At 43.5% G+C, this 26,886-nt stretch overlaps 1 protein-coding gene across 32 annotated transcripts in view; it reads right to left on the bottom strand.

Annotated features, from left to right (window-relative positions):
- AGAP1 (ArfGAP with GTPase domain, ankyrin repeat and PH domain 1) overlaps positions 1-26,886 on the bottom strand; it is a 653,489-nt gene that overhangs the window by 427,161 nt on the left and 199,442 nt on the right. The window contains exon 1 of one of the 32 annotated variants that reach the window (XM_065561176.1): positions 21,806-21,857. The exons of 30 other annotated variants lie outside the window; for them this stretch is intronic. In XM_065561176.1, the coding sequence (XP_065417248.1) occupies positions 21,806-21,842 (37 nt within the window). In that variant the 5' untranslated portion in view covers positions 21,843-21,857. Of the gene's footprint in view, positions 1-20,978; positions 21,054-21,805; positions 21,858-26,886 lie in introns of those variants that run through there. One more of the 32 variants, XM_065561183.1, reaches the window with a different exon arrangement.

The raw sequence follows: 26,886 nt of genomic DNA, 5'->3' as shown, positions 1-26,886 counted from the left end.
TATCAGATCCCCTCTTGGTCTTCTTTTCTCAAAACTGAACATGTCCCAAGTTATTTAACCTTTCCTCATAGGTCATATTTTCTCAACCTGTCACAGATACTAACACAAATAATTTTCTCTACACCACCACTCACACAGGCTAAGGATCAGGTCCATCTGGGTCAGTTACTATATTGCCTGAGGACCAAAGCCTGGAGTTCTTACTCCCACTGGCTAAGATTTACCTAGATGCTGCTGTTAATACTCTAATACTCTATCTTTCTTACTCACTCTGTAGCTTTGGAGACGTCATCTCAGAGTAAGTGAGCTTTGTCAAAATGAACATTGAAGGTTTTCTCTACGCTTTATGTTCACCTGACCAAAATGCTCAGATCTGTGGGCTGTCCCAAACAATGTGCGTCTGGTTCCCTTGCACACATCCATTTTCCGGGCTTGACCCACTGCTCACTGAAATAAATGGCACTGACTGAACAGGCTTCATTCAGATCTGGCCCTATTTGAGGAGTGAACATCTGCATTCACTGCAATGGGTGCCAACCCACATCCCAGTGATGATCCCTTAAATGCCAACATCGTTAACTGTTTCACAGCTCAAAGATTGTGAGAAATGAGACAGTCTAACCATGAAAACCTACACTAGCATTTCCCAAAGTGTCTGCTCCTGGCAGGGATAGGGTATGGGAAATGTGCACAGGACTACCAAAGGTGGCATGTAAGATGTATAAATTAAGATGTGTTAGGACTTCAGTACCTCATGACAGACTTGAAAAGGAAGTGCAGTAAGGGAAGAGGGGAGGCTCAGGGTTCCATAACTCATTTTCCTGAAAGGGGACTCAGTTTTCAAAAGTTTGGAAAACACTGGATTAAATTAAGTATCAGTTCCCTGGAGTTAGTAAGGACTTGGCATTCCTTTGAAATTTTTTTAATATAAACAATTTCAATAAAAATTCATTTTTAGTATTAAACAATTTAAGTTTTCATTTTCAAAAAGCCACACAGTTAACAGATGCATGCTATCAGTTCTAATACAGTATATGGACAAGGGGACACAGTAGCTGCACCTACTAAAGTGAATCGTTTACAAGCTATTACACAGTAAGCATATGTTTTTTCTCCTCTCACAGAGGTGGATTTATTATGCTGACAGGAGAGCTCTCTTCTGTCAGCACAGAACTTCTTCACCACATGTGCTGCAGCTGTACTGCTGTAGCGCGGCTAGTGTAGACTAGTCCTCAGTAATCTGCTGCGGTAACATTATTCACACTACTTTTCTCTGTCCAAACTGTAGATGGATTTCACAAACATCCAGGATTTTATACACACTGTAGGGACTTCATTAATCCCAACAGGCCCTAGAAATTCCCTGATTGGAGAATCTTGTAAGGGAGGACTGCAAGCCTGTGCCTGTGCTGCTCCTGCACTTATGTTATTAGAAAAAGGACATTATTAGAAGGACACTGAACAACTCTGGTTTTATTCTGCCTCTGCTCCTCCTGCAAGGCACAGCTCCAACGAGGGAATCATTGCACAAAGAAGCAGCGCATTTGCACCTACAAGAGAGGCAAGAACAGTGGGATAAATAAAACCAAGACAGCAGAGAGAGAAGTCAGAATGGAATGGAGGGAGGGAAACAATGGAAGACATCAAACAGAAAGTAAGGGAGACCTGTGCACAGAGAAGAGAGGAGGCTGTTGACCTGAGTTCCCTCTAAGCTGCATGGCCGCGCAGCAGCCTATTAAGCACCTCGCAGGCGCTCAGGGCTGCGGTGGGGAGAGATGCCTCTCCCCCAATGTCGGACCTGCCACGGCAGGGACAAGAGCCTCTCCCCACCGGCCCCAGCCCAGCCCTGGACCCGCGGCGGCCGGAGAAGAGGTGCCCCTCCCCCAGTTTCAATCCAGCCCGGCCATCACCTCCATATTGGTGCACATAACAAAATTCATTCTGTACACGTGTGGGAAAAATTAGAGGGGACACTGCTGCTGTGCAAGAGATAGAATAACAATAATTTGTGAGAATATGCAACAGTTCAGCTTGTGACTCTATTTGATTCCTTATTCCATGGGCCAGCTGAGGCAACAGCATTACAGAGGCAATGAAGTTAGCTGCCAAAGTGAATGGATCATCTTAGGTCTGTGTGTTTAGCTATACCGTGCCTGCACCTGGAGTGGTTTTCAAACTTTTTGAGCTAAGTCCCCCCCCTTGAGTTATATTTTGAGGTTGAGCCCCCACCCTCCCACCCCCAAGCCAGACAGGTGGGTGCCTGCTGAAAGTGAGTCAAGGGGTGGAGGCGACGCTCCCCTGGACCCCACTGTGCAGAGCTGGCCTGAGCCCCGCCAGCTCTTGCTACCCCCCCCCCCCCCAAATAGAAGTCAAACTATGCCTATGCTCAAAGGTCCCACGCCGGCCTGGAGCCCTGAATCATCATTCCCAAGAGCCTGTACATTGTGACAGAAAACGAAGTGAGAAATCATTAGTAGGCATACCAGATGAGTAAAGGAGAATTCAACCAGGGCCCAGTGGTATATTGTACATGCCTGTTCCCCTTAAACACTGAGTGGCAATCCTCTTTCTGACCCCCTCGTCTTCACTAAAAGGCCACCGTAAAAATACTGTACACAAAACCAAGTGAATCCAGAGGACTGTGCTATTGGAAGACTCTTCTGCCTTTTACGAAATGGTTGCATAAACAGTGGCTCCTGTTTAAATGATTATGTAAATAATGTATTCATTTGGAAATGTTTAGAACAAACAGTTTTATTTTAAGTAGAAGGAGTTAGTTGACAAGCAATGACTCCATGCCTAATATATCCCAGGACTTTATTAACAATAAATACAAACCTATTGTATAACTGACATTTTGGTTTAAATTGGGGGATTCTTTTATTGGGGGTGGGGGGCGTTGCATTTTAACTCTGATCTGCAAGTGACATATGGCATACAACAACAAATTCAATGTCTAATTATTTTTCCCCACTCTCCTTCCCCAATCTTAAAGACACTAGACATCTTATTTAAAAAGCTACAACCGACTAAAAGAGTAATGCTACTCCAGCCCAGAAAATTAAGTTAAGTCTTTGCAAAAGTCAGTTATCTTCAATAAGCATAAATATTTTTCCCTACCCCCCAAAAAAAGTTCATTTTTATTATTTTGTCTTTTTAACCTAATTGTGTTTTTGATGGAATATTTCCCCTCTTATTATATATTAAGGTGGTAATTTTAGAGGGCAATTATGAACTAGAATTAAAAACAATATTTCATGAAGCACCAAATGTTCACCTCTCCTTATGGCATGCAGTACCTCCAATAATTTCAGCAGAAATGACATATGCAAGAAAAGATGAATAAATCACTACTTAAGTGGAAGTTAGAGGAAGAAATATACAGCTCACAATTAGTACTATAACTCAAAAACCTCAGAATAATGAATGATTGATTTTGAGTTAATTTGGGGCTTTTGAGAACTTAGGTGAGAAAGATCAAAGACTTGCAGGTAAAACAGGCCTGACAAGATTTTTAACATTCTTTTCATACAAGGAAAGCAATACAGCTTGAGTTAGTGGGTGTGTTATGTCACGAATTAGCCAGATCCATATTCAATTTTTTCCCTATTTTTCCACACTTTATAGCATATGAAGGGAAAGCTGTGTTAGTACACAACTAGTAAGTACTAGTAAAGTATCAGGGGGTAGCCGTGTTAGTCTGTATCTACAAAAACAACAAGGAGTCTGGTGGCACCTTAAAGACTAACAGATTTATTTGGGCATAAGCTTTCGTTGGTAAAAACCTCACTTCTTGCATCCGAAGAAGTGAGGTTTTAACTCACGAAAGCTTATGCCCAAATAAATCTGTTAGTCTTTAAGGTGCCACCAGACTCCTTGTTGTTTAAGTACTAGTAAGTTAGTACTAAACTAGTAAGTAGAAAGAAGAGCAGGAGTACTTGTGGCACCTTAGAGACTAACAGATTTATTAGAGCATAAGCTTTCGTGGACTACAGCCCACTTCTTCGGATGCATATAACTAGTAAGTGTGGATTTAAATATTCTGGAACAGATTTGCATATTAAAAAGAATCATATTTATGAAGTAGGTGAACTGTGAGGCTTCGAAGAAGTGGGCTGTAGTCCACGAAAGCTTATGCTCTAATAAATTTGTTAGTCTCTAAGGTGCCACAAGTACTCCTGTTCTTTTTGTGAGGCTTTTGTTTGCATTTCTTTAACTTTGGAATTCAAGTGAATGCACTATATAGTGTTTAACAACATAGGAAAGGAATGAATTTTAAAAATAATCATAATTATGTGTCTTGTCATTTAGGTTATACATTGATTAAAATGTGTATGTTGCCAATCCTTGATTTTTAGAAGGTGAAGGTCAAGTAAAACTATATTCCTAAAATAGCCTTAAAATACATTTCCTTACTTGTGTTACTCACAATGCATTAAATGATTCTGGAATATATATTTTTTGCTAGTTAATTAACACTTTCATTAACCTTGAACATAAACTCAATTATTTATAGTTTCACTTTCCAGTTCTACTATTAAAATAAAAATTGCATAGTATAACTGCAAACACTGAAAAATGATTTTAAAAAGTTAAAGTATTAAATGAGATGTTGAGTTGTTTCCCCAAGCCCTTACAAAATATAGGTTTTTGACTTAAACTATTTAACGTTTGTATTGAATAGGGTTACCATACGTCCGGATTTTCCCGGACATGTCTGGCTTTTTGGGCCTCAAATCCCCGTCCGTGAGGAAATCCCAAAAAGCCGGACATGTCCGGGAAAATAGGGAGGGAGGGCCCGGCGGTGCTCGGCCGGGCGCCAGGCCAGGGCCAGCGGTGCTCGGCCAGGGGCTGGCCCGGGGCCGCTCTGCCGGGGGTGCTTGGCTGGGGACCGGCGTCCCAGGGCCTGAGCCAAGCCGGGCGGGAGACGCCGGAGCCAGAGCCTCTTGGCCTGAGCCGGCCAGCCGCCGAAGGAAGCCACTCAGCCGGACTGGGCCGCGCCGCGCCCCAGCCCCAGCTTACCTGCTGCCTCCCTGTTTCAGGCTTCTCGCAAACATTTGATTCGTGGGAAGCAGGAGAGGGGGAGGAGCAGGGGCGGAGCGTTAAGGGCAGGGGGCAGAGGCGGAGTTGGGGCGGGGCTGGGCCCCGTGGAGTGTCCTCCTTTTTAAAAATTAAAATATGGTAACCCTAGTATTGAAGATATTAAATTTAGAAGTTAGTGCTGAAATGTTTAACTTCATCTGTATTGTTGACAAACTAGGAAAATGTACATGTGTTTACCCGAAAATTTCCTTTCTTCCAGTAATAATGTCCACAGATCCATTACAATGCGTACTTCAGTCTACTTGTAGCTTAGGGTAGAACCAGACCTGTTGGTCCCTAGCAGCGGGGTAATGCCCCACAACCTGAAGTTTCTTCCAGTTAAGTCAACTTCCACAGCCTCGATAATCCAGTTCTACTTTCCTAAATTAAGGATTGTGTTAATTATACTTTGAAGTGAATGCACAACAATTTATCCTACTGAGGATTAAGGGAAATTCTCCCTAACAAACTAACTTAAGTCCATGGATATCAATTTCCACCACTATTCTGGTGGAACCATTTGGGTCCGAGGTGGGACTGATCTGTGGACCTCATCCAAAAAAAGAAAATTTTCAGGTAAGCACGTGCATTTTCTTATTCTTCTTTGTGCTGTCGTCCAGAGATCCCATAATGGTATTTTTGTAGCAGTGTGCCTTCCAGGGTGGGAAACAGGATCATGCAAAACCAGACATATTGCCTAACCTCCATCTCCCCTGGGAACGTGTTAAGACTGCCATATATGGGAATGGCTGAACACTGGATGACCAACAGGTGGAATTTTGGTGAATGTATATATTGATAGCCATGTGGCCACCTATTAGATCTCATACAGGAGACAAATACTCTGCCCTGAGACCATCCAGTCCTCAAGAGCATGGACACTAATGCTAAACAGTAGCACATTGCAGTCACTTGCATGCTGGGATAGCTGCCCATAATGCACCACTCCCAATGCCACTGCAAGTGCTGCAAATGTGGCCATTCCAATGCGCTTGAAGTGGTCAGTGTGGACAGACCGTAGCGCTTCCCTTACTGCGCTCTACGAAGGCGGGTTTAACTCACAGCGCTCTACATCTGCAAGTGTAACCATGCCCCTAGCTGAGAAAACTCACAACTCATAAGATTGGAGATAGTAGCTACTAGGTGGTCTACTTTAATGGATAGGAAGGAGGATGACATCTGTAGGGAATCAATCTTGAAAAGAACAGACTTTTTGTTTACAAACCCACATTAAGGCCCTCCTAGAAGAACTCAAGGCTGTATTTCAATAGTTAGCATGACAAGATAGGTGAGGTAATATCTTCTGCTGGTGAGAGAAAAGAAAAGACTGTTGTTTCTCTCACAAACAGAGTTGATCCAATAAAAAGATCCTACCTCACCCAACATCTCTTTCTAATATCCTGGAACCGACAGGGCTAAAACACTGCACACTAGTTTAGCATGGCAGTTCAACTACGGAATTTGCACCAGTCAGTACAATAAGTTTTATTTATTGACTTCTGAGGGTCCCTGACAGTGATAAGTTCATCTATTTTAACCTGTCTGGTCCCAGATGGAAGATTGATATTGCAATATCAAACCTCAGAGAAAGAGAAATCCAAAAACCCAGCATTAGGTTAATCAAGTAGGAGCTGTAGCTTCTTCAGCAGAAAGGCATACACTGCTGCTCACTTGTTCTTATCTTTCCATTGTCCTAGAAACTTGTGGAAAACATGGGAAGGCATACTGCAGACACACTGTCCATCTTTGCAAGAGCTCATTCACAACCTCACATTCTAGATCCTGACACATGGAAAGGCAACAAGGCACTGTTTCTAGAAGCAAAGAGGTCAATCACCAGTGCACCATATGAGTGAGGATATTCCTGAGTGCACTAGCCACTCTGATAACCAACTTCTGACACGAAGTCTTGAGTTCTCCTCCCCTCACTGGGCAGTGCAGCTTGAGATAGGAAACTTTGCTCTGCAAAGGTTAGTAGGGGTTGATTTTCTCTGCAGTAGGGATGATTGTGTTGTTCTAGGTTATCTATGAAAATTCCAATAGACTTCTTGACTGTCCTGAACAAGACAGATTTGAGTACCCATGTAAGGAATAGCGATCTGTGACTGCAATAAATCATTTTGTTATAATTAGTGGATGCTGTCCTAGCTCTTTTTCAGGGATCTATTCCTTTAACTTAATTGGGACCGGAATGAGCCCCCTCCATTATCCAGCTAGCATCTGATATAAGATTCACTCTGCCTGAATCACTAAAAAGTGGATCCTTTCCAAAAAATCTGATTTGCTACATGACCAGCCAAGGCAGTTAAGAAAATACACCAGAACCTTCATCTGTGACAATGGATATGATTGGGGCAAGATGCAGAGGGAGTCACAGGACTTAGTAGGCATGTCTCATATGAACTCTGGATCACTGAAGCATATCTGTGTATGGAATCCATATTCCCAATAGGCTCCAATAATATGAAGTGGACTATTGTTTCTGTTATGCCCTGTATTTTCCTTTTCATCTTCTGTTAACATTCTCCTAAGATGACACCTTGGATCTGATAGTATTCATCCTGAACCCAGGCCAAGGACTGACTTCACTGGCACTGTATGTCTGTTTATTATGAACACAAGATATATTCCACAAACCATATCACTGTGTTTGTTTCAGCTTGCTCTCTGCACAAAGCCTTAATCAGAAAAAATTGTCCCGGGAGAGTAATTGAGTTTGCTTGTTCTTTAGAGCAAGTATGAATACTGCCATGATCCTGGAAGAGACTCAGAGCACGTGTCAGATGAAAAGGTCTTGATCAAGCTGGGAGTGGGGTGGGGGATGGGAGAGGGAGGGAGCACTGCTATCCATAAAGAGGAATTATCTGTGGGTGATAAAATGGGAATGTGAAGATAACCTTCCTTTAGGAACTTATTCAGATGTTGGAAGATCAGTGGTTTTCAACCTGGGGTCCACAGACTATGTCTAAGATTTCCAAAAAGGTCCGCATCTCCATTTGCAAATTTTTAAGGGTCTACAAATGAAAAAAGGTTGAAAACCACTGTTGTAGATAGAGCCCTCCATTGTTTGTGCCCTACTGCCTGAGGAGAGAAATAATATGGAAAATGGGTTATATTACTCTGATTATACATAGATAGATGGTTTCAATCATATCCTGTCATACCAATGGGAATAACACCTACCTGTTCCTGCAATTCTTGCACAACTCCATACAATACCCCCTCTAGACAACATCCATTGGCTTCATTTTGACCAAACCTATAGGCAGACTTTCTCCCAAACTGAATAAGCCTGAAACATGGTCAAATTCCAGACAGGGCTGGTTGGGAATCATGCAGATAGCTCTGCAACAACTGAGCGTTCCTGTGAACCTCACATCAGCACCCTGCACTTATTCTAGCTACCAGGTACAGAGTGGTATTTTCTCCTGTTGTATCCTAGGGACTGCTTCAACTTGCCATATGACCAATACTCATTTCTATCATGCCTGGTAGTAGCCAGGATTGTAAGTCAATTTTTGCTATGACCGAATAGTCTCAGCTTTACATAAAGCTTCCCACTGTATCATTAAGTTCAGGAAATTGATACTTGAGATCAGATGCTCAGTAAAAACAAAGTCCCTTACATCTGCGTGAAAGATTTCTGCCCCCTTATCTTTTTCAGAGGCAGTGCGAGTTTCAGGTTGAGGGAGGCCATGTGTATAATACTGTTCACCGGCATTAGCATTGCTTGTGAAAGCCTGAAGAGGCTCTTTACGGTGTCAGGACAATTCTTAATTCTTTTTTTGTATTGGTCTGATGTTATATGAGAGTTTTCATGCCCAAAGGAAGCAAGTGAGACAATATCTGCACAGACACGGCTTCCTGTGAAGGGCCTATATAGTGAGAAGGCTACTTTATCAGGCAAAAAATTCCCCATTAGCAACACTGAGATCTTGGCCACTGAGGAAATAGCCACATTTACCTTCAGTAATGACATTAGATTGAAATTTGGACTGGTGCACACTAAGGGACCTTATAAATAAAATAAATGTTGGGAGGGGAAGAGGCTCAAAATAAAATAAGCAGTGGGCCAAGAGGCCACTTTCTGCCTGCTTGTTCCTCCACATCTGCACTGCTGTCCTTCTGATCCCTCCATGGCCAGGTGCTGCAGGGAGGAGGCAGCAGCTGTGGCAAGGCATAGCAACCCACAACAGAAGCTGGTATCTTCCATCTGGTGTGCTGCCCTTTCGGCTTTCCTCCCCTCATGCCCCAGAGCCAGTGGTGTAGTCGAGGGTAAAGGTGGGCAAATGCAGTTTACACACTTCAGATTTGGGGAATATGGAGTTTAGTTTAGCCACTGCTTATCACTACACTATTGCCCAGAACTAGTTCTTTTCGATCCTGCCTGGCTCCTTTCCTGCCCACACCAAAGTTAGCGTGCCCAGCCTGAGCTGAGGGAAGGCAAGGGGGGACCTTCACTCTGCACACAAAGCCAGCTGAGCTCCCCAACAAAATAACATTTTCTTCCATGACTATCAAATTCAGATATTACTACATGTGTAGCATTTAACCATTTCTTAAATGTCAATCAACTTAATACCCAGGTATTTTATCAAATCTGGATAGATAGCATACAATCTATGCATAACAGTTAGCACGAACCCTGAAAATGCCACTTTGGTTACCTGAGAAGAACGCCATGCCATCACAAAAACCATTTAAATACAACACTAAGCAAAATACAATAAACCTGCCCCGTGTTGTGCCTTGACGGCCACCAAATTGTAATTTGAGCACATACAGTCATGGAAATGGGTGCTAACTGAGAACTTTTTACTAAGAAAGCTCTGCCATCCATCTTACGTCCGGGTTCAGATACTAATGGCAAAAGCATTACAACTGACCTTAACAGCATAGATATAGGGCAAGTAGTTGTCTTCCCAGCTCCAGGGCCAACACAATCTGATCTGCTTAAAATGCCTTAATAATTTACACTTAGGAATATGTGTCATATTGAAGTTCCAATCAAATGGTTTCCTTCCACAGAGTTTCATTAACAAAGCAGCTAGTCAGTCATGCTACTGATTCAGTAGTTGTATCTGATTGTTATCAAATAGATATTCCCCCTCCACGTTTTTGTCTCTCCTGCTTAAAGAGTTCAAACCATCCAAATTCTCTCAGTCTGTATCTTGTCATGGTTTTGACAAGAGAAGACAGCTTATATTGTGAGACCTGATCAAACTGCCTATATGCCTTGATTCTATATGCAATCAATTGTCATCAACCTGACAAGGTTAATACATCCATCTGCTGCTGCACTCATGCCTAGTCCATCTGATTTACTGTACAATCTCTTGTTCTGCCTGTGTACTTTGTCCCTTGTACCATTGCACTATTTTGGCCTTGACTATTAATTTAAACCAAAACCCATGAATTGTACAGATATATTTTTGACATAAACATAGCAAATGTCCCTCAAGGGAGCAAAGAGGAAAGAGAAGAAAGGCTTTTCAAGAAAAGACATAAAAGGCTTGAATCTTTTATGATTCTTAGAAAGCCTCTTAAAAGCTTGCCTCTGGGTATCCCAAGGTCCCTTTCCTGTTCTTTTATAGGACAAGGCACTACAAAGAAAGCAAGGGGCTTATTTCAGGAATAAGTGCAGCAAAAGGATCTTTTCCCAGCATAAGAAAAAAGGTGCACTGAATCATAAGAAAGTAAAAATGTAAATTGTATGGTGCAACAATTCTTATGGTTGGGTTTTGCATGACAAAAAGCACCTTCAACTACTTTGTTAAACAAACTACTAATTTGTAATTATGCATCTATTGAGAAGATGGGACCAATACACAAGCTACATAAAGTACAAATTATTATACACATACATAAACAACAAACACAAAAGTACATACATGTACTCAATATATTCCTCTGATTGTAGATATAGAATATTTTTAGAAAGTTTCTCAACAGCATATTTGCTGTGGCTACTTATTTGTGTATTCCTAAGAAGGCTGAATAAGAGGTATTATGAGTTTCATACAAATCAGTGATTTTGTCTAAAGGTTACAAGACTAGAGTTTCTGTTTGAAACAGATATTTTATAAATAAAACTAAGTTGAAATGCCCAGTTTTTTGAGAACTTAAGAAGCATTTTTAGGACACCTTCCCTCCAACCCACCCTATGCATCATTCTGTGTAGCGCATAGGGCAGCTTATCAGGCTCTGCGTGGAGCCTCATGGTAAGGGGTCTGGGGCTGGGAGGGGTTGGATAAGGGGTGGACGTGGGGGCAGTCAGGGGACAGGGTGGGTTGGGGGGTGTCTCTGGAGGGAGCAGTCAGAAAGCAGGGGGGGTTGGATGGGGCATGGGAGTCCCAGGGTCTGTCAGGGGGCGGGGGGTGGATAGGGGTCAGGGCAGTCAGGGGACAGGGAGCAAGAAGGGTCCGGGGGGGGGGGGCAGTTACGGTGGGGGGGTCTCTGGAGGAGGTGGTCGGGGGACAAGGAGCTGGGGGGTTGGGAGTTCTTAGGGGGGCAGTCACCCAGCCCTCTCCCCTGAGCCCTGATCCCCCCCCCCACACACCCTGCCCTCTGCCCTGAGCCCCGCAAACACCCCAGACCCGTGCCCTAAGCCCTGTACCTCCCTCATACACACCCAGCCCTCTGCTTGACTCCTTCATCCCACCTCCACAACCCTAGCCCTGACTCTGGCACCCCCACACATCCCTAGCCCGCCCTCTGCCCTGACACCTGCACTGCCCCACATCCCCACCCCCACCCGGAGCACCAAACGGGAGCTCCTGCAACCCCCACCCATTCCCATCTGCACCCCTCGCATCAAATGGGAGCTGCCCAGGTAAGTGCCCCACACCCGAACCTCCTGACCCAACCCTGAGCCCCCTGCCTCATTTTAGCTCCTGGCCTGACCCTTCACCCCCAGCCCTGTGCTCAGTGCACTGCCACCCTCAGCTCAGTGCAGAGAGAGGAAGAGAATGGCCAGAACCAGGGAGAAGGTAGGTACCCCACTGTATGTGGGGAGGGCTGGGACCCCAGACCGGCAGCGGGGTGAGTGGATCCGGCAGCCAGGACCCCGGCTGGCAGGAGCCGGCGGATGGAACCCCTGAGCAGCAGTGAGCGGAGCTGCTCAGTCCACTGCCGGTCTGGGGTCCTGGCCGCCGGCCCCACACAGCCCACTGCTGGTCTGGGGTTCTGGCTGCCGCACCCTTGCAGAACCCCAGACCAGCAGCGGGCTGAGCGGGCCGGTGGCGTAAGATCAACATTTTAATTTCATTTTAAATGAAGCTTCTTAAACATTTTGAAAACCTTGTTTATTTTACAATACAACACTCGTTTAGTTATATAATATATAGACATAGAGAGAGACCTTCTAAAAAACATTAAAATGTATTACCGGCACACGAAACCTTAAATTAGAGTGAATAAATGAAGACTCGGCACACCGCTTCTGAAAGGTTGCCGACCCCTGTTCTATCTAATCTGTAGCCCCTAGTGCTGTCTTTGTCCCTTCCAGTACTGTCGTTTCACGCCTTTTATCCTTGGAATTGCCTCCTTTACTCACACACCCAACCCCCCCATTTCCTCTCAATACCTCCTTAACACTTACTGCTTTCCACTTATGCTCCAATGCTGATCCTTCCTCAAGGCCATCTTTTTCTACTCACACTTAAATATTAAGTCATTTATATTATACCTGTTTAGAGTCAGACTGAGCTTATGAATGCAGAGATCTTATCTCCTTCTGATTGTTAAGCTCCATATAAATCAATGATGGTTGTGGTATAAATAAACTAGAATAAATATAAGGGCTAAAATACTTCCACAATATCCAGTAGACTTGATACTCAAAGTCAACTTCAAAATTTGTTGTTATTATTCTGTTTATTTAGGGAGTGGGGGGAAGGCAGGAAGAATAGAGATTCACATCACTTTCCTAATTTTCCTTTTGTGTCATCATAAAGCCAGAAACCCAGGCCATTCAACGGAGATTCACTTGAAACACAAATTAAATGTCCTCCTGAACATAGGCTGATTCCTGGACTTCCTCCTGGTGAAACCCAATGTTATGATTTATTCTATTACAAACTCAAAAATCACTTTTTCATGTACAGAAGTGACCCCACATACTGTTAAATCAGTGAAGTGTAAAAACATGGTTAAGTTTAGTCACAAAATATTGTAAAAAGGAACAGTGAAATTTATTACCAACTTATCACTAAGTGAAATGAATTTATAACAAAATTAATTGGCCATAATATGCAAAGAAGTACAGAATTTGTGCAGTTCGGCCTTCTCTTCACACCACACAAACATTGTTATAGTGCCTAAAAAAAGATCCATTTACATTATTTTTCAAAAAGAAAGCAAACATCCATTAGAAAAGCTGTCAATTCCTGTTTATTTTGCTCTCTTATATTTGGAAACTATAATGGAAAATTGAATAAACGACTAGCTGCCAGTGTTTATGTGCAACCCAATTAAATTCTAAAAATACAAAACACAAACAGATTTTTATGCACAATGCCAGTTTTCCGTTTTAGGCACATCTTTTCTGACTAAACAAAAATGCAAAATGCAGAAAAAAAAACAGTAACTCGCCTTCTCGTAACTGTTGTTCTTCGAGAGGTGTTGCTCATGTCCATTCCAATCAGGTGTGTGCGCGCACACATGCACGGTGACAGGAAGATTTTTCCCCTAGCAGCATCCGTTGGGCTGGCCTTGGCACCCCCTGGAGTCGCACCTCCATGGCGCTCAATATAGAGCTCTGCCGACCCGCCACTCCTTCAGTTCCTTCTTACCGGCTACTCCGACATGAACTGGACATGAACAACACATCTCAAAGAACAACAGTTACGAGAAGGTGAGTAACCATTTTTTCTTCGAGTGCTTGTTCATGTTGATTCCAATCAGGTGACTCCCAAGCCCAAGCGTAGGTGGTGGGGTCAGAGAGTCTTCCACTGATTGGAGCACTGCTCATCCGAAGGCCACATAGTCTCTGGCCTGCTGGGGAATCGCATAGCGCATGGTGAAAGTGTGGCTAGAGGACCACGTCGCCGCCCTGCAGATTTCCTGAGTGGGAACCTGAGCCAGGAACACTGTTACTGAAGGCAGAACACTGGTGGAGTGCGAAGTGATTTGGGGTGCTGGGACACCTGTCAGGTTGTAGCACTCACGGATACAGGACTCTGTCCATGACAAGATGCGTTGTGACGACACAGGCTGATCTTTCATTCTGTCTGCCACTGACAAATAACTGGACCGATTTTCTGAATGATTTTGTTCTCTTGATGGAAAAAGGCCAGCACCCTGCGGACATCTAGAGAGCGGAGCCTCTACTCCCTGACGCTGGAATGAGGCTTAGGGTAGAATACCAGGACAAAGATGTCCTGTTGATGTGAAAATGGGAGACAGGGGGAGGGATAGCTCAGTGGTTTGAGCATTGGCCTGCTAAACCCAGGATTGTGAGTTCAATCCTTGAGGGGGCCACTTAGGGATCTGGGGCAAAATCAGTACTTGGTCCTGCTAGTGAAGGCAGGGGGCTGGACTCAATGACCTTTCAAAGGTCCCTTCCAGTTCTAGGAGACAGGATATCTCCATTAATTTATAATTTATAAACCTTCAGGAGGAAAGCCGGGTGAGGCCTGAGCTGCACCTTGTCCTTATAGAACACGGTGTAAGGAGGCTCTGATGTTAGGGCCCTGAGTTCAGACACCCTCCTGGCCGAGGTTATCACTATGAGAAACGCCACCTTGTAAGAGGTAGAGCAGGGAGCACGTCGCTAATGGTTCAAAGGGGGAGGGGGGAGGTCCCGTGAGCCTAGAAAGGACCAGATTGAGGTCCCTGGCAGGGACAGGCTGACAGACATTCAGATATAGTCTGTCAAGCCCTTTTAAGAACCAGCTGACCATAGGGTTAGAAAACAGAGCAGCCCTGCATGCTCAGGTGAAAGGCCAAGATGGTGGTTAAGTGCACCCTTATGGATGACAACAAAAGCCCCTGATGCTTCAGATGGAGGAGAAAGTCCAGAATAAGCAGCACTGAGGCTAGCATCGTGGATGAATGGCGCTGCGCTGACCAGATTAAAAATCCTCTTCCACTTGGCAAGGTATGTGGCTCTTGTAGAGGGTTTTCTGCTGCCAAGGTGGACCTGTCTAACCTGGTTTGAACAGAAAAGCTCCATCGGGTTCACCCATGGAGCTTCCACGCTGTGAGGTGAAGCGACTCAAGGTTCGGATGTTGAAGACAACCATAATCTTGTGTCAGAAGGTCTGGGAAGAGCAGCAGGGTGATCAGGGCTTCCACCGACATGTCTAGGAGAGATGTGTACCAGTGCTGACAGGGCCAGGCTGGTGCTGACATGAGCTCCTTCTCTCTGGATCCTGAAGAGTACCTTGTGAACGAGCGGTATGGGCAGTAAGGCGTACAGGAGAGAACTTCCCCAATGGAGGAGAAACGCATCTGCACTGGACCCCAGGCTGTGATTTTGGAAGGAGCAGAACTGCTGGCACTTCCTGTTGTGTCATGTCGCAAATAGGTCTATCTGGGGAAAGACCCACCTCTAGAAGATTGAAATCGCAATGTCCGTAAGAAGGGACCGCTCGTGGCTGTGAAACGACCTGCTGAGGTGATCTGCCAGCTCGTTCTCTACCCCAGGGAGGTATGACACTTGCAGGTGTATCAAATGTTCCACACAGAAGTCTCACAGCACGAGGGCTTCCTGGCAAAGGGGAGAGGAGCATACTCCCCCACAACCCCATTTGTTGATATAGAACATTGCTGTTGTATTATCCATCATGACTGATGCACATTGTCCCATTAAGCGTACCCTTGGAGGGCATGAAAAAATGCTTCTCATGTGCCGGCGCCACAACCAATGGCGCTGGTGTGTGGGTAGGTGCTGAGGCAAGCTGCTCGGCTGACGGCGGGACGAATGTGGCTGAAGCCACCGAAGATGCTGCGGAGCAGTGCCTTTGGATCCCTCCCTGGCTCTGGTGAAAGGCCCAAGGGGTCCAGAATGGCCACTACGGTGGATTCTGCCACTGAGGTGGCCATGCCTGGAACTCTCGCCTGTCTCGCATTGACCTTGATCGTCGGCTCCTACTCCTCCAAGGGCAGTAGGAGTCAGACTCTGACTCCGAATTCTCAGACTGAAAACCATGGAGGAGCCAAGCTTCAGTGCATCGAGCGCCCAGAGCTTGGGAAGCGACTAGGCTCTCTGTCCGAGTGGGCCAGTGCCAAAAGACTTGGAGAGGGGGAATGCCTGGATATCACTGCCAGCTTCCCTCTGGACTGCACCTGGGGGCGGGGTGGGATTGCCAGCACCAGAGGTTCTTCCCTCCTAGGGGGCAAGAATAGCATTGTAAGGTGCAGCAAATTCTGAGCAGCTTCGAAAGCTCCCAGCATCAAAGGAAGCAGCAGCTGCTGGCCTGTAGGGACCGGTGAACATGGGAGGCCCGGACTCAACTGCCTCTCCTGGGCAGGAGTCGACGCAGCCCAAACGCGGGATCCGGAGCTGTGGCCCACCTGGGGGTCTCACTTCCTTAGATTTAGTCGGGGGTGACCAACTGTCCAGCTTCTTTTTCTTCTGAGGCACCAGCGGGTGAGACTGGTGCCTGCTCTCCGCTAGGCCTCGGGAGGTGACATGCTGAGCATCCCGGGACAAGTCCTTTCTCGGCACCGAACTCGATGATGGCATCAGGGCGCTCTGCGTCGACAAGGAAGTGCCAGGAGCCGAGTCCTCTGAGCCAGGGTCCGAATTGGGGAGTTGAGCTGCCTCCATGAGGATCACTTTAAGCTGCCGCTCCCTTTCTTTAAGGGTTCTAGGGCGGAACTCACAGCAGATCTTACAGTGATCTTTTCGGTGACCCTCCCTTTGGCACCGTAAACACAAGAGTGTGGATCACTCTTTGGCATGTGCTTTAGGCAGACCACACAGTTTTTAAACCCCGGGGACCATGGCTCCAAGGAGTCGGAAGGGTGGTAAGAAGGAACTGAGGGGGTGGCGGGTCGTCAGGGCTCTATATTGAGCGCCAGGAAGGCACAACTCCAGGGCGCGCCCGGACTGACCTGATGAATGGTGCTATGGGAAAAATCTCCCAGCTACCGTGCACGCACGCTTGATTGGAATCGACATGAACAAGCACTCGAAGAAGAGCCATAGCTCTAAAGCACAAAAACCGTTTTTAAAAACAGAAGTCTTTTTACAAAAGTAAGTTATGTCATTGTTTTTAACAATTATATATTTAATAATATATGGAGATTTACCTATCTCACAGAACTGGAAGGGCCCCTGAAAGGTCATCAAGTCCAGCCCCCTGCGTTCACTAGCTGGACCAAGTACTGATTTTGCCCCAGATCCCTAAGTGGCCCCCTCAAGGGCTGAACTCACAACCCTGGGTTTAGCAGGCCAATGTTCAAACCACTGAGCTATCCCTCCCCCCTTTATTTAATCTAATAGTTTCTTTTTCGATCACAGTTCATTTGTCGTTAGGACAAATTGTTTCACACATTTATTTTCCATAGTGGAGAAAAGAATGAAAACTTAACAGCACATATGGTTTTAATTTAAACATTTTCTCTTTGTCACATAGATGCACTACCCACTCACAAGACATGTCAGAAAAATATAGAGAAACAGGCAAAAGGATCTAAATACTTAGTGCTTGTACAAAGATACATAAGTAGCTTAGGCCTAAGATGACTAAAGATCTAAGCCTCTAATTTACTGAATTTTGAAGGGATTTACCCTCTTGACAGAAATACATTTAAAGATATATAAATGAACACTAAAGTATTTTTCAGTAACTATTCATTCTGACTGCAATAGTATTGTACTGGTGCTGTTGTACAGTTAACTAGCAGACTTCTTTCCAAAACAGTTTTATTAATATTCCTATCAATGCATAAGCAAGCAAAACAAAGCCTTACCTACGCTAGCCAGATGGCCAAGGATACAAAATGTAATAGCAAACACAGCAAGCTTATATTTTGCTCTTATATAATACACTGGGCCTGGATGTCTGAAATCATCTCTTCACCCCCATAGCATATCAGTTCCTTTTTAAACTTGACATGGACTTCTCTATCAGAAACGTTGACATAATGCCATGTATTTTTTTTTCTAGCTGCTATAACGGTTATTCTTACCTATACAACTAATCTAATCCTTTTCTGAATTCTAATAAATTCTCTGCCTGAAGAGCATATACTGGTTGTAAAAAGTCCTACATACACTGGCGCAAAGCCAAAGCAAAAGAGCATTTTTGCATTGTTTTTAAAACAGACCCTAAACATTTTTTTTTTAAATTCTAGATAATACAGCACATTTTTAAAACAAAATGTATTAACATATTTCCTTGTCATTCAGCATAATTGCCAACAGACTGATGAACCAACCCAACTAATCTGTTTTAGGGAAAGGATGGTGGTAACACCATGGGGGCTTGAAGCAAAGGATATAAAGAAGACAAAAACAGTGAGGGGCAAGGAAAGGAGAATTTTCAACAGGCATGTAAGTAGCCCCCTTCCATCAACATAAAAGTGGAAAAATTGAAGTCAGTTTACTTTGAAACAAAGCACTTCATAAAAGACTCTGTCAAAAGTTGCTGTACATGATTTCTGCAACTTCCCACTACCTTGTCCAATTCTCCAGTTCTCCCTCATTAAGCAACAATAAAGCAGAAACGAAAAGATGCTAAAGGACATCACCCAGATCAAACTTCATCTTCACTAAGTTAAATGTGCCATCAATCTTCCCAGCTTTCTTCTGTCTCCACATAAGGAAATTGACCCCTTATTTGTTCTCAAATTATCAACCAGATGCACAGTACGAAGCCACAATTATACCTGGTTTATGGATACTTATAGCTCCATTAATCTTTCCAATCAATACTGTCTCGATGGAGAGGCCACAAATGATGTTGTACATACAAATCTGCAGTGAGATTTCAAGTCACCAGAAAAGATCACACCTCTGCAGCAATAATATTCTACTCCTACAACACTCTTGAAAGGATATATTAAGTTGCAGTTAATATTTTTTAATTATTCCATAAGAGATTCTAATCAGAATACAAAAAGATTAGGATTAAATAGGATTATACAATTAGAAGTAGAATTCAGTTTTCTCTCTACAAAGTTTTAGTAAAGAATGAAGACAACCTCCAAAATGTATCAGATGTCAAAAAATAATATTGGTGTTTGAAAGACTCTTAAATAAAGCAGAATTGTTTATTATGGTAGGTTTTTTTAAAACCAAGACAGAAGCACAAGAGACTTTCTTGTCAAGGCATTTTGGAGGATGTAAAATTAAAATATGACTGGACTGCCCACCTCAGGATTTCAGGAAAATCCTGACATTTCAGCATTGGTAGGAATTGCTACTCCTGGGAGAATTCTGCACCAAAAATTAAAAATTTTGTACACAATATTTTAAAATTCTGCAAAATTCTGTATATTTTATTTGTTAAAATAATGCAGTATAATCACGCTGGTTTCAATTATTTTGGTAATGTATTTAAACTACAATACAATGGATGGAGAATGGGAGTGGGGAGAATTGGAATAAATCATCAAACTCCCTCTGCCTAATTGTAATGTAGCTAGCATTGACACTATACTTCTAGTGATTAGTCAATATATGCAGCCACATGCTCAGTGTTACATCATAGGCAGCTGAAGAGCAAGCAAGGGCTGGGCACCCAAACTCACAATTTATACTGGCTACTGACCATCTCCAGTAAGGTCAATAGCAAACAGTTCATGGAGCACATTTTGATAGGAAATTTTTTCAGTCCAAAAATTTAGTCCAGTTCTAATCACTAAAGCACCAAACACATTTCTAAGGCCACACCATCCTTTAAAACAAGGCTCCTTTACACCACTCTGGCCATGTAAAGTTGCCTTCACATTTTTACACCCATTTTATGCGCCTGGGGGAATTCACTAAGAACAATGGGAACAATTCATTAAACAGGCAGGCTGCTACATTCTGCTCTGCCTGAGGGGACAGTGCCTGTCCCACATCTACGTCCTCAGAAACACTCCAAAGCCCTGCCCCTCCACACTGACTGTGCCTCAATAGCTAGCAAGAGAGCGGGACCGAGTGTCTCTCTCTCTCTCACACACAACTGCCAATCCTCTCCCCTCCAGCGGTGATTTACATCTCTACTGGCTGCTCTAGGCACCCAAACTGACCTGCCTGCACTGCTCGGGAGGGGCGCATGACCGCTCTTTGCTTCCCATTAAGAAGTCACTTTTCTGTGGGGAAGTAAAGAAATCTACGGGGCAAGGGCCATGAATTCTGTGCACGCGCAGTGATGCACAACTCCCTCAGGAGTAAGCTGTTGATCATCATTAATGCAGAACTCAAATAAAGATTTAATGAAATACAGTATTCACATAAATAACAAAGTTAACAGCCAGACAATCCATGTAGTGAACAGAAATGATTGAAAAGTAAAACAAACACTGAGATTGTATGTTATTTTTCACTCTCATGCAAAACCTGAAATGCAGGCACAGGTAGAGAAGGCGAGAAGAAAGTGATTGTCAGCGACAGAATTATTTTTTTCAGTTGGAACTACAGGAGAAAACTTTTAGGTAGTGTGACAAAATTCCTCCTCTATCTTGGTGGGTCCTGAGCTTATTGGTGGATTTTCTTGCCTCAGAGATTCACCATGTGGGTTGGGGAACAGCCCAGAGACCTTCCCCTCTGGGAGAACGCACAGCCAGGTCAATTGGGAGGTTTGGGGGGAACCCAGGCCCGCCCTCTACTCCGGGTTCCAGCCCAGGGCCCTGTGGACTGCAGCTGTCTATAGTGTCTCCTGTAACAGCTGCATGACAGCTACAACTCCCTGGGCTACTTCCCCACGGCCTCCTCCAAACACCTTCCTTATTCTCACCACAGGACCTTCCTCCTGGTGTCTGATAATGTTTGTGCTCCTCAGTCCTCCAGCAGCACACCCTCTCATTCTCAGCTCACTTGCGCCTCTTGCTCCCAGCTCCTCACACTCTCACCACAAACTGAAGTGAGCTCCTTTTTAAAACCCAGGTGCCCTGATTAGCCTGCCTTCATTGATTCTAGAAGCTTCTTCTTAATTGGCTCCAGATGTCCTAATTAGCCTGCCTGCCTTAACTGGTTCTAGCAGGTTCATGATTACTCTAGTGTAGCCCCTTCTCTGGTCACTCAGGGAACAGAAAACTACTCATCCAGTGACCAGTATATTTGCCCTCTACCAGACTCCTGTACCCCACTGGTCTGGGTTTGTCCCAGTAGGCATAGCAATATTATGAATGGTGCAAGTCTTATGGGTGAAAATGAAACATCTTTCTTAACTGAATTTCTTTGCTCTGGCTGCAAAGCTTTCTTGAGGAGTTTTTATTTTCCGTATAAATTATGCTATGTTTCTCATTTAAATTAGATTCCACACAATGCCTGTTCAAGGAACAGTAATATCAAAGGAGAAAACAGTTGTCAAACAGGGATCTTGGTTTCTTGATGCTAAATAAACACCAAAGTGAAGCCAGAGTCATTTATCAAAATGTGATACATTTCAAATCACACTGATTCGTGTCTGAGATCCTACCATTGCAATGGATTTACTAGTTTGTTCTTGACTAATAAATCAATAAAATAGAAAATAATATATCCTCTTATACAGACATAAGTTGACTTTACCACTCAAACAGTGCATGTTGATATATGGGGAGGTAGGAAAAGGAGCCTCACCTAAAATTCTTTCAACAGTCAGGTCATTTGGCTCCATGAGGCAGCATGACTTGGTTCCAGTTGTTTGCTAGGTGTGCGAGCCAATAGTGATCCTAAGTGCCTCTCCCTGTCTTATGGTGGTGGGTCACCTGACTGTGCAGGTGCCTGAAATCTAACATGTATCTGCCAGGGGAACCACCATAAAGTTGTGATCTTTCATCTGGCACAAGACATGTAGGCTTGTAAATGAAACTTCTGATTTACGTGCATATCTGTTTTCAAAACCTGTTTAAATGCAACTATTAATGGTGCAGAGAGTAGACAATTTCAATACCATGTAAGCATATAAAACAAATCAGAGACCCATGCAGACTCCATGTCATTGCAGTCTACCCTATTGTTTTTATTTGGCCAGAAAAGAGGTCAAAGTGTCCTATCTGTTTTAGATTTTGTCTGAAGGGGGATCAATTTTTAAACTGTAATGAGCAGAAAGTCTATGAAAAATGAGTAGTGATTGTGGGAGGAAGCATCCCTTCTGAAATGTTCAACCTGAAATAACTAAGAGGCTTGAGTTTTACAGAATGACGAGTGCCAACAGTGGGGAAAAAAATCAGACTTGTAATGTGTCTCAAACTGGGGACCCCAAAGTTGAGGTTCTCAAAGTCACTAGTAACTGCTGAAAATCTTGGCCTCTTTCCTTCCTGGATGTAAATATACATTCTGTAGTATTAGTGCATTTTTTCCTAAGTATACTGTACTGAATAGTTGTCTTCTCATAAGCATTACATAAAAACTGACTAAAAGTTAGTGGTGACAACAAATCAATATAATAGGACGACAGAAATTCTTTGGTGCCATTTGATACAATAAATGCAGGTGATTAATATAAACTATATCCGAACTAAATTGTGCCTTTCAGAAAATCTTTTTAAGTGAAGAAAAAGTTATTTACAATTATTTATTATTGGTATTCCCAGAGTGCCTATAAGTCCTAGGCATGAGCTAGGAACCCTCTGGTGCAGGCACTGTACAAACACAGAACAAAGATGGTCCTTGCCCCAAAGAGCTAAGTATAAAATAGGAGACAACAGATTGAGAGAGACAGATGGGGGAATACTAGGAAACAATGAGACAATAGTTGTCAACATGACACGCTGTACATTATTGGCTTAACTAAGTTTTTTATTGGCATCGCAGAAAGAAGAGAGGTTTACGGAGGATGAGACGGCTTTGCAAATGTTTGCAGGGAGCTCTTCCCAAGCGTGAGGGGCAGCATGAAGCTGATTGTTTATAAATTTATGAAGAGGGAGATGGAGGCGGTCATCACGCATCAACTGGAGATGTGAGCAGACATGCATGTGAATGAGAGATGACAGGAACCGTCAGAGTAGGTCATGAAAGGGAAGACAATCAGTTTGTGTGTGATGCCATCAAGACGGGAGAGCCAGCGGAGGGATTCAAAGAGAGGGAGACATGGTCAAAGCAACAGGCTAGGAGAATGATCTTTGCAGTAGCATTTGGAGTGGATATGAGCAGGGAAAGGTTGCATTTGGCAAGGCCAGAGGAAAAAGTCTACTACAGCAATTGAGATGCGAGTTGATGAGAGTTCTAGCTGTGTGGCCAGACAAGAAGGTGGTATTGCAGAGCTGTTTACACAGAAAAATTTGGCAACGTTTAGACAAAGCCAGGATATGAGGACCAACCGAGGTCTGCATCTATAAGATAACATCCTGATTATAGGGCTGGATCACAGGCAGGGTTGATGGTGGTGTCCATGGTGAACAAGAAAGCAGGGGAGAGTCAGAGCTCTGTTTTAGCCGTGTGCGCTTAAGGTACCAGATTGACATCCACAATATGTCAGAGAGACAGGCCAAGATTTTAGGTTGGACAGAAGACAGGTCTGGAATAGAAAAGCAGACCTGTGGGTCATCAGCTGTTGAATTTGTGGAGGACATTACCCAGACTAAAATTGTAGAGAAACTAAAAACAGGAAAAGAACAGAGCTCTGTGGAACCCCACGGAAGGTTCATGGGGGGTATGAGGAGGATCCTCCAAAGGACATGCTGAAGAATTAAATCAAGAGATAGGTGGAGAACCAGAAGACAATCACAGAACCCAAGGGAGGACAACATTTCAAGAAGAGCATGACTAACAGGCCAAAAAGGATGAGGATGAAATAATGGTTCTGAGTTTGGTTAGAAAGACATCAGACTTTGGTGAGACCAGTTTTAGTGGAGTGCACGGGACAGAAGCATGAACAGAGAGAAACTCAAGAAAGCAATTGTAGCCAGCAAATTCAATGAGATGGAAGAGACAAGGGAGATGGAGCAGTAGCTGGAGAGAGAAGTGGTAGAGACTTAAGCATCTTTGTACTATGAGGGGAAAGCTAGAGGAGAGTGAGAGTTTAAGGAGAAGAGTGAGGGAGGGGATGAGAAAGGGCACAATGGAGATTGGATGGGGTCATTGGAGCTCATGGAGAAGTTAGCCAAGAAGCAGACTAGAAACTTCTGCATCTGTGATGGGGAGCAGGAGGAGATGGTGTGGGAGAGAGGGAAAACAAACTGAAGGGGGTAGGGTGGAAATGAAGTCATCAGATTTTGTGTTGGAAAAAAAATGGTGAGATCCTGTGCAGGTAGAAGGAGGGGAGGGGTTTTGAGGAGTGAGTTGAAGAGGATAACAAGGTGACTAGGATTACAGATATGCCATTCAGTTAAGATGGAGAAGTAGAGCTGTTTTCCAAAGAAGGTGGCAGAAGTAAAGGTGGAGAGAACAAATATCTAGTGGAGGAAGTCAGCCTGGTCTCAAGATTTCTGCCAGGGATGCTCTATAGCATGAGAGCAGGAGCAGAGGAAGTAGATACTGGCTGCGAGGGCAGAACTTGCAACGTGAGAGAAAAGCTGTAGAGTCAAAGGTAGAGTGGAGTGAAGCATGGAGAGAATCAATGGAAGTATAAATGAAAGGGAAGAGAGCAGTTGTCAATGATGATGAGCTGGACGTCACAGAAAGGCAGGGCATGGGGGAGGGGGAAAGGCTGATGCATGATGCTGAAAGAGACCAGGTGATGGTTGGAGGGGGGAACTCAACAACAGAGAAGAAAAAAAAAGCAATGCTTCATGAAGACCAAATCAAGTCAACAACCCACATGGTGAGAGGGACAGTCAGGCGGGTAATCAGCATGGAGGGTGAAGTCACTAAGGAATGTTTCTAAAACATTGAAATGTTTTTTATGTGGAACATTCTTCACTTCTAATAACTGTAATAGCGATGCTGTGGAATTGGCCATCACATTCCACCTCAGAGATAGCTCTATTTTAGCAGTGGGTGTGGTTAATATACATAGAGCCAAATTCTGCCTGTACAGCCATGTACAATCCAGACAATTGGTTATATGGGTGTGAGGGAATAATCTGGCTCAAGGTCCAAAGGCTTTCTACACAGGCAGTGCTTGAGCATTTGAAGACATTCCCCCTAAAATGGTTTACATGTGACTGGAACGAAACTTACTAAAACCATTGTTAAAACTGTAGAGAAGCATTTGATCAGTCCACTTTCATCCATAGTAGCTAGCTTAGCATAGTTGGAAGCTGGTGTAATGCAAGCTGGTTTTAAAAATGTAGTTCTTAAACAAGATTGCAAAAACAGCATACACTCTACCCAGCCCGCCTCCAAACTCCATCTAAAAAATCATTACTATTATACACTATCTTGTGAGACGTCACCATAGCTAAGACTCTGACACAATGGGTTGAATTAAGAGTTAGTCTTAACTCTATAATTCCTTGATCAATTCATAGTTTATTTTTAATGCTGTTTAATTTGTATTTTATTAGTAAGTTCAGTTAGCTTTTATGAGCTTTACATCATAGCTACAGAGAATGAGTCCAACATATTAGCATAATAGCACTCTTGGAAAAATATTCATTTTCTCTATGTGGAGAATTATGACTTGTTTTCAGAAATCTGTTGTTGTTGTATAAACATTTTTTAGAATTCAAGTCATGTCTCAGAGATTGCAATGATGGTTGTCAAAACAGACTGTCTCTTTCCCTGCTCATACCATATGTAACAGTTAGCCCAATTTTCCTAATTTGATATAATTCATGCAATGATTTGGAGACAATTCCTGGAAAACATACAAATGAGAACAGAGCGCAGCGCAGCAGGAATAATCATTCTCTTCTTACATTTATTGGCCTAATGCACAGCTGACTTGTTTAAAAAAAGGTTTTCATCAAATGTCAAAAAATGTTAATGCAATCCAGCGCTCTCTCAAAGGGAATTAATATTGTGTTGGAATCAGTGCGAAGGACTTAGTTATAGCAAAAAGGCAAAAGTCAAGCAGGATAGAGGCATCAATCCTAATAGTAGGAGCAGAGGACCAAAATCAAGAGATCTGGGCTCTACTTAAGATTTTGACAACAGACACCAACTTTTAGGCAACTGCTAGCCTCTAAGCAGGTTACATTTTTATTCTGTTGTAAAATCGGTGCCCAGTGATCTTAGAGCCTTGGATAACAGACACTGCATAAATTCAAAATATTCTTGCAGTCCTGGCATTACTTTTTCCATTTGAGTGGAAAGCAGGATCCCAAAGCAGTTGCACAACTAGCTGAGATGGGGAAGAGATGCTCAGGATGGCTATTGTCTCATGCCTTGCAACTACTTGCAATAATTCAGTGAGTCCTATGGTCTGACTGGACAACTCAGCAAAAAAAGGGAGAATTGTCTGCATTTTTTCCACCTTTTCATTTAAAGCACCCTGATCGTGGTCTTTAAGAAACCACCTCCAAAAAAAGGGACAATTATTTACACAAAAAAGCATGTGTTAGATAAATGTTCCTAAACAATTCAGTGAGACCATGTAATGCATGCATAATATGTAATGAAATGCAGCACATTCATTTTTATTGCCCTTGATTTCTATATGGAACTGTGTGAGCATCTTTCAGTTCTCCTTTGAAAAAGAAAGTTTTGTTTGATTTGTAAATTTATTAGGAACTTTAAGGTCAGGACAGTCAATAACTATTTAGCTACAAAACCCTTTTTAGTTTACACCTATCAGCCTCTGTCCCTGAGTTCTCACATCACTGAATATTTGCACT

The sequence above is a fragment of the Chrysemys picta genome, chromosome 11, assembly GCF_011386835.1.
Source record: "Chrysemys picta bellii isolate R12L10 chromosome 11, ASM1138683v2, whole genome shotgun sequence".
Lineage (NCBI taxonomy): Eukaryota > Metazoa > Chordata > Testudines > Emydidae > Chrysemys > Chrysemys picta.
The sequence above is the reverse complement of the archived record's forward strand: the minus strand, read 5'-3'. Positions and strand labels throughout refer to the sequence as shown.